This window comes from Poromitra crassiceps (assembly GCF_964638095.1).
Source record: "Poromitra crassiceps genome assembly, chromosome: 2".
Taxonomy (NCBI): domain Eukaryota; kingdom Metazoa; phylum Chordata; class Actinopteri; order Beryciformes; family Melamphaidae; genus Poromitra; species Poromitra crassiceps.
The window spans coordinates 41,946,777-41,965,988 of record NC_139624.1 but is presented as its reverse complement, the minus strand read 5'-3'; the positions used below and the strand labels follow the sequence as shown (position 1 = coordinate 41,965,988).

At 43.9% G+C, this 19,212-nt stretch overlaps 1 protein-coding gene across 4 annotated transcripts in view; it reads left to right on the top strand.

The window, feature by feature from the left end:
- Positions 1–19,212, top strand: part of exoc4 (exocyst complex component 4) — a 298,065-nt gene that overhangs the window by 38,426 nt on the left and 240,427 nt on the right. For all 4 annotated transcript variants that reach the window (XR_014553501.1, XM_083654561.1, XM_083654560.1 and 1 more), the window contains 2 exons: positions 8,582–8,775; positions 17,248–17,357. Coding sequence is in view for 3 of the 4 variants with exons in the window: in XM_083654561.1 (XP_083510687.1) it covers positions 8,582–8,775; positions 17,248–17,357 (304 nt within the window). In the remaining variant the exon portion in view is untranslated. The remainder of the gene's footprint in view (positions 1–8,581; positions 8,776–17,247; positions 17,358–19,212) is intronic.

Genomic DNA, 19,212 nt, shown 5'->3' with positions numbered 1-19,212 from the left:
CCATCCGTTTATTGAAAAACAACTTTTTTTTTGTTAAACAAAAACCCACCGGGCTTTGCTACATCAAATAGCTTTGACACGGCATGAACGAATACAAAATACATACAAATGTATGGTGTAAGTGCAAAAGATATCTTCATATCTTCTTAAATAAAGTGCTAGGAGGAATTTAAAATCTAGCTACAACCTCCTCCAACCACTCTGCGATGTTGGGAGCTGTATGTCTCTCGTGCAGAGGCATGGTGGTCAGGGAGTTTGCCTGCATGACCCAATCAACACAGAAAGAGCAGGCCAAGTCGAGAGATCCTCTCCACAACAGAACCTATACGCAACACAGACTAGCCCACAGGATGAGTACAATGTGAGTCTGCTAAATACAGAGACAACCCAGCCCTGTAGACACAAACAGACTGTAGCAGCTATAGTAGACACAAACAGACACACTGTAGCAGCTATAGTAGACACAAACAGACTGTAGCAGCTATAGTAGACACAAACAGACACACTGTAGCAGCTATAGTAGACACAAACAGACTGTAGCAGCTATAGTAGACACAAGCAGACAGACTGTAGCAGCTGTAGTGTAGCACACACACCAATGAACAAGGGACAACAACCCCTCTTTTAGTTTACATACCAAGTCTGCTCTACCATTAACGTTAGCAAGCTAACGTAACGTTAACTAGCCGGTCGGCTTAACACACCATGCTTGTCGACCTGGGTGCGGGCGCATCAGCTGTTAACGTTAGATAAACGAAACAAACTATCTGAGTTTACATACCACGTCTGCTCTACCACTAACGTTAGCAAGCTAACGTAACGTTAACGAGCCGGTCGGCTATAGCGTTAACGTTGTCGACCTGGGTGCGGGCGCATCGCCTGTTAACGTTAGATAAACAAAACAAACTATCTGCTGTGAGACGAACATTTCCACTTCAAACAACAATACACATGGGTCTAATAATGTAACATTAGTTTACATGCATATCGAGTTTGTAGTAGTATAACGCTAAGTTAAGTTAACTTACCCGGCTCCTGAGCTCCCTTCACCATCATCCAATGATCCAACATGTTTGCGTTTAAGGTGTTCACGCAGGGCCGTTGTGCTTCCATGCCATGCAAGATCGGCTTTGCACATTTTGCACGTAACAGACTATTTATTTCCAGTTAATATGAAGTGCTCCCAAACTTGCGAAGTTTTGGGTCGAGCTGCTTTCTCGTTCTCAACTTGTTTGTCGTTTACTGCGCGTGCGCAAGGCGAGTGACGTAGTCGGCTCCGCGACAGCGGGGCCAGGGAGTGACGTAGCCAGCACTGCGCCGCAGCAGCTGCGGTCAGCTGTTGTTAATATCAACAAAACAGATGGCTCTGCGGTCCAACTAATCGCGAGGCAACGAATCGATAATCAAATTCGTTGCCAACGAATTTAATCATCGATTTTAATCGATTTAATCGATTAGTTGTTGCAGCCCTAATACGCAGGAACGACCGGCGCACCTCCTCCTCAGTGATGGTGAGAGGGCGGTCTGGGTCTGTGGGGGGTGGGAGGTGGGGGGGGTTGGTGGTTAGGTGGGGATGGGAGGGGGTGGGGGTGCTGAGGGGTGGGTGGGGGGGGGAGAGGAGGAGGGGTGGTGGGGGGGGAGAGGTGGTAGGGGGAGAGGAGGGGAGGGGTGGTGGGGGGAGAGAGGTGGCAGGGGGGGGGGGGGAGAGGAGGTGGCAGGGGGGTGGTGGGGGGGAGGAGGGAGGGGGGGGTGGATGCGGGGGAGGAGAGAGGAGGGGAGGTGCTCTGGCAGATGGGTCAAACCTGGCGTAGAACGCGTTCAGTTCGTCTGGCAGGGTGGGTGACTCGTTGTTGTTTTGCTGTTTTTCCCGTTTGAGTCTGTGGCAGCGTGCAGTCCTCTCCACAGGGGTTTGGGGTTGTTGGAGTCCAGTTTTGCTTCCAGCTGCCTGCCATATTCTCTCCGTGCTCATCAGTGATGTCACAATGCCTATGGATCACATCACTGATGACATCACTGATGACATAGGTAATTAGGGCAATCACCCGCAGGTCACCCGCACGGGTGCTCTTTACACCCCCTGAAAGTTTCAGCCTGATCGCACGTAAAACGGCATAGCCGTGGCCGGCCAAAGTTCTGCTCACTCACACACACGCACGCACACGGACATTTCTCAAATTATATACTAGCAATCTCGGCACTATGCGCGTTCGATTCCTAGGCTCGCCAGTGGAGCTGGTCAGTGGCCAACAGATCAGACTGTGGTTGTACTGGTCAGCTTCCAGGTATGAATGTGTGTGTGTGTGAATGTGAACAGGGCACTCCTGAAAAAGAGAGCATTCACCCTGATTCCTTGGAGATCACTATAGCCAAGAGAACAAGGAGAAAACTGAACTCTATTCTTTCTTTTGAAGGCCATCCTTTGTATAATGTATTTGACGCTCTGCGACGCTCGTTTAGTGATAGGCTTTTGATGCCTCTGTGCTCTACTGAGCGATTGAGAAGGTCCTTTGTTCCTGCTACTGTCAAATTATTTCATGAACACTGCTAGCTCTGCATTGTGAGGCTCTCTTTTTACTGTGTTATGTAACTCGTATTGTGCTGTATGTTACTGTTTCCTGTTTGTGTATCTGTATTTGCTCTGGTGGCAAACCATGTTTCCCCTCCGGGATTAAGAATAAACACCATACCATACCACACCATTGTTCTCAGTGAGACTCCCCCTGTATAAATAAAGGTAAAAAAAAAAAAACATCACTGATGTCATGACATCATCCTAATTACCTAATTTAAAAAATCCGGCTCTGTCAGGTCAACCGCACGGGTGCTCTTTACACCCCCTGAAAGTTTCAGCCCGATCGCATGTAAAACAGCATAGCTGTGGCCGGCCAAAATTCTGATCACACACACACACACACACACACACTTCTCTAATTATAATAAGAACGATAGATAGATGTGTGGTACCTAAAGATTTGTTTGAATTTGTTTGAAGATTTGTCTTTCTAACTCTGTTTACTTGCATTGTGGCAAGAGTAGACACTGACAGTAACTTTCTCTCTGTGTATTCTATCTCCCTGGGTTGACAATTAGAATTCAGACTGTGCCCTCTGTCTCATGTTGAATGGCAGTCTTGGACCCCATGGGGTTGGTTAGGAACGGTTCCAGAAAAAGATCTCTCCTGTCCTCTCCTTCTCCTCCCTTCATCTATCTCTCCCTCCATTCCCCTGTTCCTCTAATATCACAGGCACGCACGCACTCTCTCTCACACACACACACACACACACACACACACACACACACACACACACACACACACACACACACACACACACACACACACATACACACACACACACATACACACACACACACCTGCTGACACCTCCCTCCAGCGGCTTGTGATAAGCTGTCACACCCGCTCCCCTCCTCTCTTTCAGTCCTCTTCTTTCCACCTTTCTTTTTATTTATTTTCTTCTCTCCATCCGAGTGCCCCTCTTTACCTCTTCCTCTCTCTCGCGGCTCCTCCTGTTATGCATCCCTCCCTCCATTCTTCTCTCCATCCCTCTCTCGCCCATGTTAATTCACTACTGGCTTCATATCCTTGATTAGGCTGACAGGCCGGGCCCCCTAATGATGTTAAGCAGCCTTCTTCTGTCATCCCAGCCCCATGATAATGAGATATTCTTTCTCTTTCTCCCTCTCTGAGCTCTGACAGTCATACAATCACACACACATATTATCACAATCATGCACAGACACATCTCACACAGACACCTTGTGTCCCCTCTGTCTCTTTCACACACACACGCACACACACACACGCGGGCGCGCGCGCGCCCGCGCACACACACACACACACACACACACAGGCATGCAGAGTTATTCTATTAAGCCGATGGGGGCTGATCACGCAGTGCATTAGCACATCTTTGCACTAATGTGGCTCTCATTTGCATCAACACACACTTGACCCATGCCCCCTGCCCAGCTTCCTTCTCCCTGCTCCCCGCTCCCTTCTGGCCTGCCCTGGCCATGCACACACTCTCCACAGCGTTATCATCCAGCCATTAGTGCCCTCTCGTAATAACATCTGCACACCATGAAGATTTATTAAGTCCAAACATGCCACAGCTGCTGTTGCTGTTAATGAAAACTGAAGAAAGGGAGGAAGAGAGAGAGAGAGAGGCCAAATGGGAGAGATAAAGGAAGGGAGTGACTCACGAGGACAGTGGGACTGCTCCGTTCAGTTTAGCCACCCATTATTTGTTTGAAATAGTTTATCAACACAAGGGTCGCAGGTTCCCCCCGTGTTACCTCCGGCTTGGTCACGCGTCCATACAGGCACAATTGGCTGTGTCTGCGGGTGGGAAACCGGATTAAGGGTCTGTCTCCTGGTCGCTGCACTAGTAGTCTGACTCACTGGAAGCTAGAGATGGGCAACACATTTTTAATTTTGGAATAATCGTGTTTATTATCAAGGTTGACTTTTATTATTGAAAGTCGAAAATCGTTTATTTAATTATTATTATTTATATATTTTCTATTTTTACCGGTGCCTGTCTCTTTAACAATGACACCATGTCCTTCTGACCAGAGCCATGTAGATAGAAGAGTCCCGACATCTCCATTCAGTCCAATGGAGCATTTTTCTTTACTCTCAAGAGTTCCAGGAAGTAAGGTCCTGCAGCACTGTCGAGTTGCAGCAAAATGGACAGTTTGTGTTATTTTATTTCAAATTGTTTTTATTCGTTTTTAAGCAATACAAACAAGAAAAAACAAGACCCGTAGAAGACAGACAATACAAAATAGGTGCATGGTTGCATGATGTCATACATGTATACAATCTCCTGAATAATTGTGATGCAATGACAACCAAGTGTAAAAATAAAACCAAAATAATAGAGACAAGGAAAGAACAAGAGGGGGATGGGAAGAGGGTAGGGTAGAGATGTTGGGGGCTACTAATCTAAAGTTCTTGCGTCAAATTCCTTATGATAATAATCTAAGAAGGGGTGCCAAGTCATTTCAAACTTTTCCAGAGAGCCCTGGACTGTGCATCTGACTTTTTCTAGTTTAAGAAATGACATTACTTCACGAATCCAGCGTGAGTGTGATGGAGGTGTGGGCGATTTCCAGCTAAAAAGAATAAGCCGGCGAGCTAGTAATGTTGAAAAGGCCATTAGATCTGATTGATGTCTGGATATCCCACTGTTGCTAGGGGTGGACAGTTTGTGTTATACTCCTTTTTTTTTCTTGAATCAAATTGTACATTATCAGCTTTATTTTAGCTTGCAAAAGTAGCGCAAGACCCATTCCTGGCTGTTCATTGGCTAATGAGTCTCGCATTTTGGTCCTCCACTGATGCCACTCTCTCTCTAAACTCTAGAGACTCTAGTGTCCTGTAGAGTCTAGAGGCTGCTAACGTTGCTAATGGCTAACGTAGGTCTGGCTGCCTATTGACAATAAGAGTGCCAAAGTCACCCCCTCTCCCTGTCCATGAGTTTTCATCCGCCTTTCATTTTTCAATAGACCTTGCATAAAATGCTTATAAAAAATGTTTTACTTGGTCAAACCAAGCGATTCAGGGGAGACCATGTAAAATGTAGTCTCTCCCCAGACTCAAATATTATGTTGAATCGCTGCGCTCCGCATACTACATAAGTGAGTCTGTGCCAGTTAACAGCCACTGCTGGTTTTGAAGGCGGGTTGAAATTGAATGAGTGACAGGTCGTAGCACCGATGAGAGAGCAAATGGGCTGCGCCTCCCGTGTTGTCTGATCGCAAAGTCGTTACTGACAACAACGCTACACATTGAAAATGGCAAGTTTGATGAAGATTTGGATTGTGCAATAAAGCAGGCGTGCTTGGTACTTTCAGTGGATGGTTGTAAAGATAATGGAACATTTTTCCACTATCCCAGAGTGAAAGGAAGAGGCGCCTGACTGTCTCCTGGAGGTCCATTCCATAAAGGGAATAAAACAAAAAATAATGGCACTCTGACACTCAAATTTTTTTATCCCATTTTTATCCCCCATTAGTGCTAATTTAATTTATTTATCCTGGTTGCTGCTCCACCCTCTGCCGATCTGGGGAGAGCCGAAACTGGCTCCATGCTTCCTCCGAGACATGGGCAGTTAGCCAGCCGCTTCTTTTCACCTGACAGGGGAAGCTTCACCGGTAGGACATAGCACGTGGGAGGTTCACGCTATTCCAACCAGTTCCCCTCCCTCCGAACAGGCGCCCCTAATGATATTGCATGTTTTGGTGAGGGGTTCCTATATGAAGGAAACCCCCAGGGGGCAGGAAGGAGAACATGCAAACTCCACACAGAAAGGCCCTTTTGACGACCCCACCCGGGCGGTGGACAATTAGGTTTTTGTAATGTAATATGGATGGTTGCTTGTAACCACAGGTTAGGGTTTGTAGTCATCCCCACAATGACAAGCCATTTGCCTACAGTACAACACAGCCGATCGCAATGGAAATGGCTAATATGGAAGATTTTACATGATTCCCTAGAAATATATAAATTATACTGTATATATATATATATATATATATATATAATATATAGAAAGTTTGTTTTTATTAGTGACGTGTCGCGAAGTAACACAAATAGAACAAAATACATGTTTTCTCAGTAGAACTACCATTAAATGGTATATACTTATGTATGCCAACACTTGGACAACAAATTATATGCCCAAAATAGGACATAATATAAGGACCCCTTGCATTTGATAATGCCATCTATTGAGCGATTCTTGTCATGACGGACTACAATGCTCCTAGTCTAGCAACTGGTGGCTGATGAGGGAAAGTGTATGGGAATACTGCTGCTGGTTGGTTGGGAGTAGATCGTGAGCAGGAACCTGACAGGGTAATTTGACATCCATCACAATGCAAATCCTGTGGAGAAAAGGCAAATGTTGAACAGATTGGATTATACATGTATGAGTGTATTCCAGTCCGCTGCAACATTTGTTCCCTGCTGGCATTTGAGGGATAGCTAGACAGATATGGCCCATTTCCACCGCAGGTAGTAGCGCGGTCCCGCTCCGCTCGACTCGATAAATGGTCTCATTCCACCGGTAAAAACCTGGACAGCCCGGGTTGATTTGGGGTTGAGTCGTGCTACTTTTGGTCCCTGCTTCTTTGGGGTTCTAGGGCTGTGAACCCGGTACCATACGGTGACGTGAAAACATTATAGACGACTGATTGGTCAGGCAGAATCGTGTTTACTCTGTCTATCTACTGACTGTCAATGCAATGCTGCATACCAGTTTAGTGGGCTTACCTTCTCTTCTGTTATGTTATTTCCATCAGTCTTTTGTTTTGCTGCCTTCGCCTCTGGTGAAATAAAATCGTGGCGGTGGTTTCAATTGTTTTGAGAGAGAAAAAGTGCCGCTGTTCAGGAAGCCCTTGTAGTTGAGTGCAGCGTCGCCTCCGCTAGGCCGCAGGCGCTTTGGTGAAGCAGCGGTCTTGCCTGGTGAGAGGCCGCCGGGGTAGAAGCTTCACTCTGTAGCGCAACCCCCGCCCCTCGCGCAGCGCATGCATGTGAGTTTGACTAACAACAAAGTGATATCCATTCTCCTGGCCGATTGTCACATTTGCCCATGTACACTGTAGGTCATTTAGAGGCACTAGTACTTCATAAACAGTTTAAAAGTTCTGTGGATGGATTTAATTTTAACGTTATGTTATAGCCTACTTCGGCTATAGGCGGAGGACAGATATGCGGTCGCTATGACGACCAGTTGTGGGCGGGGGTGGGTGATCGGCGGTCGAAGCAGAACATCCATCGGGCCGAAACGAGTAGAGCCGAGTGGTGACGAGCTGTGCAGGGCTGTAAAATGTGGTGGAAATGAGCCAATAGAGGCCTATATTGTAGTGTAGAGTTTTGTATGACTTTATCAAGGCCCACTGAATATAGTATCCCACTGTTAGGAGGGCAGTTATATGTTTCAGCAGATGGTGGTTGCATGATGGTTGTTTGAAGTGCACAGGAAACAAAACTGTGCCACAGTGTCAAGTAGGGGTGTCACGATACACTCAGTTCACGATACGATACACGATATTGGGTTCACGATAAAGATACGATATTTTAACAATATTTTTTTTCGATCGATTTGTAAGTTGAGGGGGCATCCTCCACGCTAATTTGAGTGATTTCACCATTTTCATCCTCCGTGTCTGTAACGTCTCTCATCTGTTCAAACAAAGCAATGAAAAGGAGAGCGAGCATGCAATCAGATGCAGATCAGTGCCACCATGTTCAGCTTCTTTTTCTCGCGATATGAGATTTCATCTCAACGATATATATTGTCACGTTTTGATATCGCGATATATCGTGGGACGATATATTGTGACATCCCTAGTGTCAAGTTAATGTAGTATTTCATCATTCAATTCATTTGCTGAGCTGCCTTGGTAGATTTGATAATGGAAAGAACTGTGGTTGAATACCCACCACAGCTGGCCAACCACAGCTATTAATAACCAATGTTTGGGTGGTGGACTGGTGCTGAGTATTGGTTTCTTGACCTAGTTCTGTGGCTAACGCTGAGTTCCCCTTATGCAGGTTTCGGCTGTGGAGTCGTTGGAGGGCCCTCTTTTGCAAGTGGAGGGGCTGGGAGACCTGCGCCTGGAGCTCCACAGCAAGAAGCTCAACATCCACCTGGTGCTCATTGATGAGCTGCACCGACACCTCTACATCAAGTCCACAAGTCGCCTGGGACTCAAGAACAGGGACAAGAATGCTGCTCGCCTGCCGGGGTAAGTGCCGGGATAGTGTTTGATTCTGTTTTTAGTACCCAGAATGGTACAAATGTCCCTGCAGGACTAGAAAATGCAAACGTGAAAACGGTTCTGCAGTGTCATTAGGAGAGGTGTATTTTAGTTTTTAGTTTTAGTTTTATTTATTTGTACATATTTAAAAACAGAAACAGACAAAAGGAAAACAACAAAAGGAAACCCTAAGTGCGCTAGGCTACTTATTCTGGGTCTCTACCTCAGAAATTAAAGCATACAATATAAACGGAAGCAAAAGAAAATACACAAGCAAACGATAATTAAAAAGAAAAGCAACAGTACAAAGAAAAAAGAAAATGAGAACAAAAAAGGGAAAACAAAAGAGCAACCAAAATGAGTAAGTCGACAGACAAGTACTGTATACAGTTAAAAAGGCAGGGTGAGGTGTATGTGTAATTAGGGGTGGGGGAAAAATTGATTCCTAGATGCATCGCGATGCGGACGATTATGAATCGATTCACAAATGTCAAAAATCGGTATTACATTATTTAAATTTTCTGGGAAATGGAAGGTCAGATCGCAATGCCTGTAAAGGTCCAAAGGACTATGTATTTTTTCACCCCGAATCCACCCGTGAATCTCTACTAGTTACGGTTGCGGAGATGCAGGGCTACAAGAGAGAGACAGAGTGCAGACTGCAGACAGAGTAGTGTCAAGCCATTCGTCGGCTAGCAGCTAGCGTTAGTACTTTTGCTTATCACGTGTTGAGCTTAGCTTCGGTGGAATCAATGGTGTCCAGCCTGTTATTTTGTGTCCTGTTGCATCATCAAGGTTCCGCTTCTGGCACCATGTTTATATGATGGATGTCCAGTCAGGTGATATGTTTTGACTCGTTCTTTATTGCAACTTCGTCAGGAAAGCTTGTGCTTCTTCTTCTGCACTCTCCGCGTTTACTTTAGCTTTGCTGCATGCTTGGAACCCTGACTGCCACCTGGTGGCTAACTCTTGTAATAGAGGGCAGCATTTGTAGTTCCGAGTGTATTTGAAAGAGTTAAAAGATAATGCTTGTTTGGCAATATTGCTATGAGTGTTCCATAGTATAGCATCTTTGTAGTGTATTGAAAATTCGTTATTAGTAGTGCGACGTGTATGTATGTTCGAATTTTGTTGAAAGTGTAACCTACAAGGTGCAGGTGTGTGCATACATTTATAGACAAAGGTGCACATTCAATTTGAAGTGTGTTGATGTTGAGTTTATTTTTTATTTTGTTTTTTATTTATTTATTTATTTTTAAATGGGCTGGGGTTATAATTAAAATTATGGTAAGAGAAGTAGGGATGTGCGCGACTAGTACTTTAATCGTTTAACCGCCTACTCATTTATTAACCGTTTAGTATTTTACTAGTCGGTTAAACGCTGCATCTTGTTCTTCACGCCTCCGCCTCGTTGTAAACAGGCTGAGCAGCATCTAACTCTGAATTAACTAATAATTTAGCCAATTGTATGTAACATACCAAATAAAAGCAAACGGCAATGTCTAAGAATGCAACGCCATGTAACTGGCTCATTAGTCTCGCATTCCAGGGAATTATGTTAACGTCTGCGGGTCTTATTGACGTTAGTGGCTCGAGCGCAACTCGGAGGAGAGACAACTATCTGAAGCTTTCTTTGGTGGAGTCCAGGTATGTTTTACAAGAAAATGCTCGTCATTGTCATAACGTTATCTGACCTGGCTAACAGTGGATACTCGCTTGCTTGCTGTGTACCAGCTCAAAGTAGTAGGCTACATTCTTTATTTTACCCCCTTCACTGTCTCCGCTCCAAAAACAACTCTCTTATTTTGTGCCGTGACCGCCGGAAGTGTTAAAAGGACCCGGAAGAATTTGGCCCACTGTAAGGTCTGAACATAAGGTGAATACTTTGATATAAAAACCAATAAACGGGGCAACTCCAATCTTGAACAATCTCAGCATGAGGCGCCAGCTCTATTATTCTTCCGCTTCCAGCATAACCTAGCATCAAGCGCCCCCAGAACAACGCACACACACTTCCGTTTCCTGTCTTCAACATAAGAGCCTACAGTGCATTGGCTGTCTAGAACGTAAACATAAATTATATAGCACCTTCATAAAAATAGCTTACACAATCATGCAAGACACGCTGGAACTCCGTCCTACAACATTATTCATAATAAATGCCATGCATTGCATTGGCAAACGTATCAGAAATGTATTTCAGAGTCAGAGTCAGAGTGAGTCAGAGTCAGTTTATTTACCATTTGCAGTCGAAACTACATTGGAATTAGGGTGCAAGAGCTTAAAACATAGACACAAATATGACAAGTTATGACAACATAACATAGCATATAAATAGACAGACAGTAAAAAGGTTTAAAAAGTAAATAAGATAAAATAAGAGAATAAAACAATAAAAGGAGACAGGTACATCTGTGGATAAAGGCCCGAGTCATCCAGCTCACTTATTAAAGTGCAGGAACAAACAAAGTGCACAATCAGACATAAAGTGCACAGTAGTAAAGTGCCTAAGCAAGGATTAATTGCATGAGAAGACCAGTATAAGACATCTTATACAAAAGAAAATAACAGAAAAAATAGAGGTCTAGGTGTGTCTAGGTGGTCTAGACAACAGAGATCTACCATTTAGATTTGTGATCGTTCAAACTACGCACAGCACTCGGGTAAAAGCTTCTCGCAAAGCGAGTGGTGGAGCATTTAATGGAGCGGTAGCGTCTACCCAAAGGGAGTAACTCAAAAAGACTGGCGGCCGGGTGACCTGCAGGGTCCCTGATAATGCTGGAGGCCCGGGACAGAAGTCTGGAGCTATAGAGCTCTTCTAGAGCCGGCAGGTTGGCACCAGTTATCTTGCGGGCAAGGCGCACTACCCTATTTAAGGATTTTCGCTCCTTAACAGTAAGGTTACCAAACCATACAGTGAAGGAACTAGTGAGAATGCTCTCAATAATACAGCGATAAAAGTTAACAAGGATCTGGCTGTTGTGGGTGAACTCCTTAAGTCTTCTTAAGAAGAAAAGGCATTGCTGAGACTTTTTAACAATCGCTTTGGTATTTGAGTGCCAGCTAAGATCATCCGAGATAGTGACACCTAGAAATTTGATACTTTTTACCATCTCAACCTCTGTACCATTGATTATTATAGGATGGTGAGGTGCCTTTTTACGGCGGAAGTCAATGACAAGCTCTTTTGTCTTGGAGGCATTGAGAATTAGGTTGTTGGCCTCGCTCCACCTGACAAGTTCTTCTACCTCAGATCTGTAGTTAGACTCGTCATTTGAGCTAATGAGCCCAATGACAGTGGTGTCATCCGCGTATTTAACTATGAGATTGTTGAGGTAGTGAGCGATACAGTCGTGGGTAAAAAGAGTAAACAAGAAGGAGCTAAGAATGCATCCTTGCGGTGAGCCAGTGCTCAGAACAAGTATATCAGACAGATTATTTCCGATCCTGACTCTTTGAGGCCTCAGGATTAAAAAGCTAAAAATCCACTCACAAAGAGCATCACACAGACCAAGATTTTGCAGTTTACGGATCAGAAGTGAGGGAATGATCGTATTAAAAGCAGAGCTATAGTCTATGAAAAGCATTCTGACATAAGCTCCACTTTTATCCAGGTGTTCATATACAGAGTTCAGAGCTATAGAAACTGCATCCTCAACTGATCTGTTTTCCCTATAAGCAAACTGCCAAGGATCAAGAGTAGGAGGAATCTGACATTTAATGTGGTCCAGCACCAAACGCTCCAGACATTTCATAAACACTGATGTTAGTGCAATGGGTCTGTAATCATTATGACATGTAATAGGAGATTTCTTTGGGACTGGGACTACAATGGACTCCTTGAAACTTTTTGGAACAATGCGACGCTGCAGTGACATATTAAAAATATCTGTCATCACAGGGGCAAGCTGCTCAGAGCAGGACCTGGCAACTCGGGGAGGAATGCCGTCCGGTCCAGCGGCCTTCCCCACCTTGGTCCTGGACAGAACCTTTCGAACCTCGTGTTCAGATACAGTTAGCCCAGTACAGTTAACCTCGTGTTCAAGTACAGTTAGCCCAGTACGGTTAACCTCGTGTTCAAGTACAGTTAGCCCAGTACGGTTAACCTCGTGTTCAAGTACAGTTAGCTCAGTACGGTTAACCTCGTGTTCAAGTACAGGTAGCTCAGTACAGTTAACCTCGTGTTCAAGTATATTTAGCCCAGTACAGTTAACCTCGTGTTCAAGTACAGTTAGCCCAGACAGGTCACTGGGGTTCGAGGGCATAGAAACAGGTGACTCATTGTTCATGGCATTGAACCTCGAATAAAAGTTATTGAGCACATCATTTCTCTTTAATTTGTTCTCCTTTATTCAGTCAGTTGTTGTTATAGCTCCTAAATACACAAAACATTTGCATTTTAACTCATTCACCGCCAGTTTAGGACTGCCAATATTTAGCACAGGCCAAAGATTTTCTTAATTGTTGGTCATCTTTCAAGACCCACAGTAAATTATCTATTAGCACCAGAGTGATTTGCAATACCTCAAAATGAAGATGTACGTCTCTGGGTTCACCAGGAAAAAAAAAGTGAGCTTTTAGCATGTTCTGTACTCTACTTATAGCCATTTATATACACCCTGTTTTCCCCCAAAAGTTCTCCCTGAGAAAATAAACAGGAGAAAAGGCAATTTTTGTAAAAGGGCACAATCTCAGGCAGAACTCACTCTCAATTCTTTTATTTTGAACTGTATTGACATCAGACATGTAAATATTATTCGTTAGGACACAAATGACAAAAAAAAAAAAATATATATATATATATATATATACACATGAAGTGCTTTTTTTTTTACATTCAACAATACAGTTTACTCGGTGTGAGTGTGCAGACAGACAGACAGACAGACAGACAGACAGACACACAGACAGACAGACAGACACACACACACACACACACACACACACACACACACACACACACACACACACACACACACACACACACACACACACACGATCCCCGATCCCCCTTTTAGATTTCTAACCCCACATAGGATAAGCAATAACCACGCCCTGTGGCGCTGGGATTGGCCAGGAGCAACACTGGAGGGCACGCAGCCCAGCGATTTCATGAACTGAATAGCTCTTGAGAAAGGACAGCGGGCTGCTGTGACTGCCGCTTCTGCCTTGTGCCTTGCTGTTGTGTGTTTATTTTGCACCCGTCCTCGTCCATGTCTCCCTGTCATATCCTCCCTGCTATCTGATCGTTCCCGTTTTCCCCTCGGCTATTCAACACGTCCTCACCGCCCTCGCAAACTGATCGATCATTTCCTCATTCCTCCGATGATCAAACACATCTCTTGATTACTTTCTCCCGGCTGGCACAGAGGAAGGCGACTCCAGCTCGTGCAGCGCGCCGAGGCGCGTTTCAATGGCGTTTCTCCTGTCTGCACAAGGAAGCGTTACCCGTTTTCTGCTTTTCCTCTTGCTCAATTTCAAAACAACAGCTGCGGTATGTGTTTGTTCACGTGTTGTCTTAGATGCTAGGGACCTGATACCATGTGACAGGCTGGGGAAGTGTTTAAACTACGCCCTGCAGCCCTGCAGTAATAAAAACAAAAACACGTCAAACACGTCATTGGCGGGGAGGGCTATTTCTGATAACACGTCAAAGACGTCATTGGCGGTGAATGAGTTAAACGTTTTATTTAATATGTATATTAAATTGCGAGTTTTCTTGCTTATAGCCTAGTCGACTAGTCGCAAATACAATTTGAGACTAGTCGGCGGGGAAATTAGTCGAAATTCCCATCCCTAAAGAGAAGTAGCAGCTAGGGTTATGGATTTTGATATTATTTTAGCTGCATAGAATGTCCTCACCAGTCTACCATAACAGAGAGAAAGAGAGGCAGATAGAGGAAGGAGTATGAGGGTGAGGTTGACTGACTTGAGTCAGTTTGTTTGGTCAAAGGTACTAAAAAATAAAAATAAAATAAAAAATATGATTGTCCCTACAGTATGTAGTCAACAGAAATAATGTAGTCTTCAAAGAAGAACTTTCCTCTTTGAAAAGTTGAGACTGTGTAGACGTGCCTTCATTATAAGTTATTGCATGGCTGGGACAGCTAAGTGCAACTACCCAATTATTTACTGTATGGAAAAACAAGCCAATTACTGACAAAAACACTTAGACCTTGTATTACTTGTTGCTTTACTTTTTGTCATTTTTGCACCGTGCGCTCTGAACTTCCAAAGAGAGAATAACACCTCACATCATTTATTGTAAAGATGCTAACAACACTAATTCATCCATAGGAAATGAGGAGGAATGCAGGGACAGTGATGATAGGTACTAACAACATCAGTATCCTAGCTACACATTGTATATCCATGGGGGCTTAAAACATTGATTACAAATGGGCGACAGTATCAGTTGCCAATTATTGCCGGTAAAAAAACAAAATGCCAAAATTGGAGATGCACACTGTCTCAGTGACACCAGTGATGTTTTGAATGCTAATGTAGGTTTTGCAGCCATGAGGAGAATAACTTAAGCTTTGCTTGAATGACACATGGGATGGCAACCAGCAACAAGCCAGGTTATGTGATGCAGCCGTATAACACATTAGGGACAATGTAACTCACTGGCCTTAAACGTACCGTTGTTGTTGCTGTTGTATTCAAGAGTGTATGTTCGTACTTGTGAGGTCCTACTGTATGTGTGCGTTTGCGTTTACACTAGTGCTGCACGATTAATCGAATTGCAATCGCAATCGCGATGTCAGCACGTGCGATTACCGTACATAACCGCAAAAGTGTGTGATTATTTTATTTTTTTCACGTCTTTTTGAGTGTGTGTGTGTGTGTGTGAGAGAGCCTCCTCTAAACTAACGTTACACGCGACGCAGCAAACACACGTTTCTCTGCCATCACACTGGCCATCAATACTAGCGGGAGACTTCTCCCATGCACTCCCGCAAATAAGTAATGTTATGTGCAGCAAGGTTACATATTATCTACCGAGAGGGCGAGAGAGAACATCCATGATCGCTAACAGCAAGCTATGCTAATAACTAGCTAGCCGTTCGTTCAGAAACGCATGTAAACAGCCGTGTGATCAGTGAGAACGTCAGTAAAATAAGGAGAGAGCTGCAGGTGCTTATGCAGAACTAGTGCGCGATTAAGTACACAGTGGGGATGACCCGCTGTGATGAAGAATATAACGAGATTAACAAGGTTGATAGCAAAACACTGTCGCAGCTTCCAGCACTGGCAGCATCACCTCCAGGCTAGCTAACTAGCCTGTCACATGAGGCCTTCATGGTCCCTCGTTAAAAGTCTGCAGATGCACGTTCTCACCTCTCTCTCTCAAGAAGCGTCACGTGAGTGTGGCGTTTAAGGCCATCTGTCGCTACAAAATAAATAAACGGGGTGTATCATTCATTAGTATTGCTGGACAGACATGTAACTAACTTTGCAACTTTGCTGAGCCATCTTCTATGTGCTGTAACACACTGCAGTTTCTATTTGACTGGTGTTTCTTTTTTACATGTTTGGGACAGGCAAATGTCTCAAAATGTTTTATTTTTTTGTAAAGATAATTTAATTTTAAATTGTTTTATTTTTTTAGTTTTAATATATTTTAAATTGTAACATATTTCATGTATTTTAGTCTGTGATATGTGAAACCGTGGTATTTTTGTCCAAGGTTATCATACCGTCAAAAACTCATGCCGGCACATCCCTAGATACCTCTTGTTTATTATATCGCAATCACAATCGCAATCGCAATATTGTCCACCCTAATCGCTAATCGCACCTTTTCCCCAAATCGTGCAGCACTAGTTTACACACCTGCGTGCGTGTGTGTGCTGCAGTAATTACGGTGGGGGTGGCTTGGTGAGGTACAGTGATTTATTACTGAGGGTCAGCGAGTGACAGGTCATAGCCTCTCTGTATTGGGTGGCCTCTAACAACAAGCCAACCTCCATACGCCCCACTCACTTAGCAGGCACACTGTGTTTATACCACCCAACTTAAAGGGCCTGCTTTGCTTCCACCTCCGGGCTTGAGGCTTGATAAATGGCTCATTGGAAAGCAGCACCATTCCTACCTACAGATGCAAGCAGGTTTATTGTTGTAGGGCTGGATTGGTTTTGTTAGAGAAGGGCAGCATTTTGGGAACATTTACTGTAGGGTCGGGATGTTCTGTGGTGCATAGGTAGGTTAGGTTCAGCCTATTTCTCTCATGCAGTTGCTGTCATAGTCAAATCATGATGATGTTATACTACAATAGGAGGCTTTATTTTATTTTATTTTATTTTATTTTATTTTATTTTATTTTATTTTATTTTATTTTATTTTATTGTATATTTTATTTTATTTTTTATTTTATTTTATTTGGACAGTGATGATGATGATGATAGTGATATGATGACTTTGATGTTTTATCTTGTGATCTTTTGTTTTTCCCTACAGCTCCGCGGCCAAAGACGCGTCTCCGATGCCTATGCTGGATGTCAGCAGTCTGTCCACTCCACGCAAGCTCTTGGACTCGTCGCAGTTCAGCACCCCTGGAACCAGCAGTGGTGCGGTGCAAAGAACGTATTAGACAGGGGAGGAACGGGGGAAAGGATGGAAAGATGGAAACGGTTGAAGAGAGGCAGTTAACGTGAATGAGCTATCGAAGAGCGCCTTATGAATAACCATAGGTTTAACATTGCGTGCTCTACACTAACATTGCATTCATTAAGAGTATTTGAGATACACAGACAGATGCACGCACGCCAACGCAGTACTGGTGTCGGTCACTTCGGATAACTCGAAGTGTGTGGAGTTCAGTTTGCAATTTTCTTTTCACTGTGCTGATGTACATAGTGATAATGAAGTCATTAGCATCACTCTGGCTCCTGCCATTACATCCATTAGCATGTCATTATGGGTGTGTTCTGCCAAACCTATACACACACACACACACACACACACACACTGCATTCAGTTAAATCATTGAAGGCACACAGAAAACCGCTGATGATACAAACTTTTGAACAAAGCAGTAAACACATCATTGATGCCACTTTGCATATACTGTACACACATGCACACAAATTCGCACACACACCCTTCCTTCCTTCCTTTCAACATACATCATAATGTCATTAAAGTATGATGATAATATACATTTCCTTCCCTAACATTGTAATAATCTCGTACGGCGTCTCTGTACCATTAGTCACCCTGCATCTCTGTCATGACAGCGGGGGAACAGCATTCATTATGCTCACACTGTTACTAGCGCTTAACGCGGGCTGGGAATGCAGATGGAAGCGCATTCAAGAATGTATGAATTCTTTGTTGGCTGGAGGAACGTCGATTCGACTCCGTCTTCCTCCCAGGCAGAGCGCAGGGAAACACAAACAAGAAGATAATGAAAAAAGCTAATCCTGCAATAACCTGCCGTTCCCCTGGTGTTTCCCAGTTTTTATATGAAGCATGGCACTGCTTTGCACCACCTACCCTTTGCTTTTTCTAAGTTTTTATATGAAGCATGGTACTGCTTTGCACCACCTCCCCTTTTTTTTTCCTAAGTTTTTATATGAAGCGTGGCACTGCTTTGCACCACCTCCCCTTTGCTTTCTAAGTTTTTATATGAAGCATGGCACTGCTTTGCACCACCTCCCCTTTGCTTTCTAAGTTTTTATATGAAGCATGGCACTGCTTTGCACCACCTACCCTTTGCTTTCTAAGTTTTTATATGAAGCATGGCACTGCTTTGCACCACCTCCCCTTTGCTTTCTAAGTTTTTATATGAAGCATGGCACTGCTTTGCACCACCTCCCCTTTGCTTTCTAAGTTTTTATATGAAGCATGGCACTGCTTTGCACCACCTCCCCTTTGCTTTCAAAGTTTTTATACAAAGCATGGTACTGCTTTGCACCACCTCCCCTTTGCTTTCAAAGTTTTTATACAAAGCATGGTACTGCTTTGCACCACCTCCCCTTTGCTTTCTAAGTTTTTATATGAAGCATGGCACTGCTTTGCACCACCTCCCCTTTGCTTTCTAAGTTTTTATACAAAGCATGGTACTGCTTTGCACCACCTCCCCTTTGCTTTCTAAGTTTTTATATGAAGCGTGGCACTGCTTTGCACCACCTCCCCTTTGCTTTCTAAGTTTTTATATGAAGCATGGCACTGCTTTGCACCACCTCCCCTTTGCTTTCTAAGTTTTTATATGAAGCATGGCACTGCTTTGCACCACCTCCCCTTTGCTTTCAAAGTTTTTATACAAAGCATGGTACTGCTTTGCACCACCTCCCCTTTGCTTTCAAAGTTTTTATATGAAGCATGGCACTGCTTTGCACCACCTCCCCTTTGCTTTCTACGTTTTTATATGAAGCGTGGCACTGCTTTGCACCACCTCCCCTTTGCTTTCTACGTTTTTAT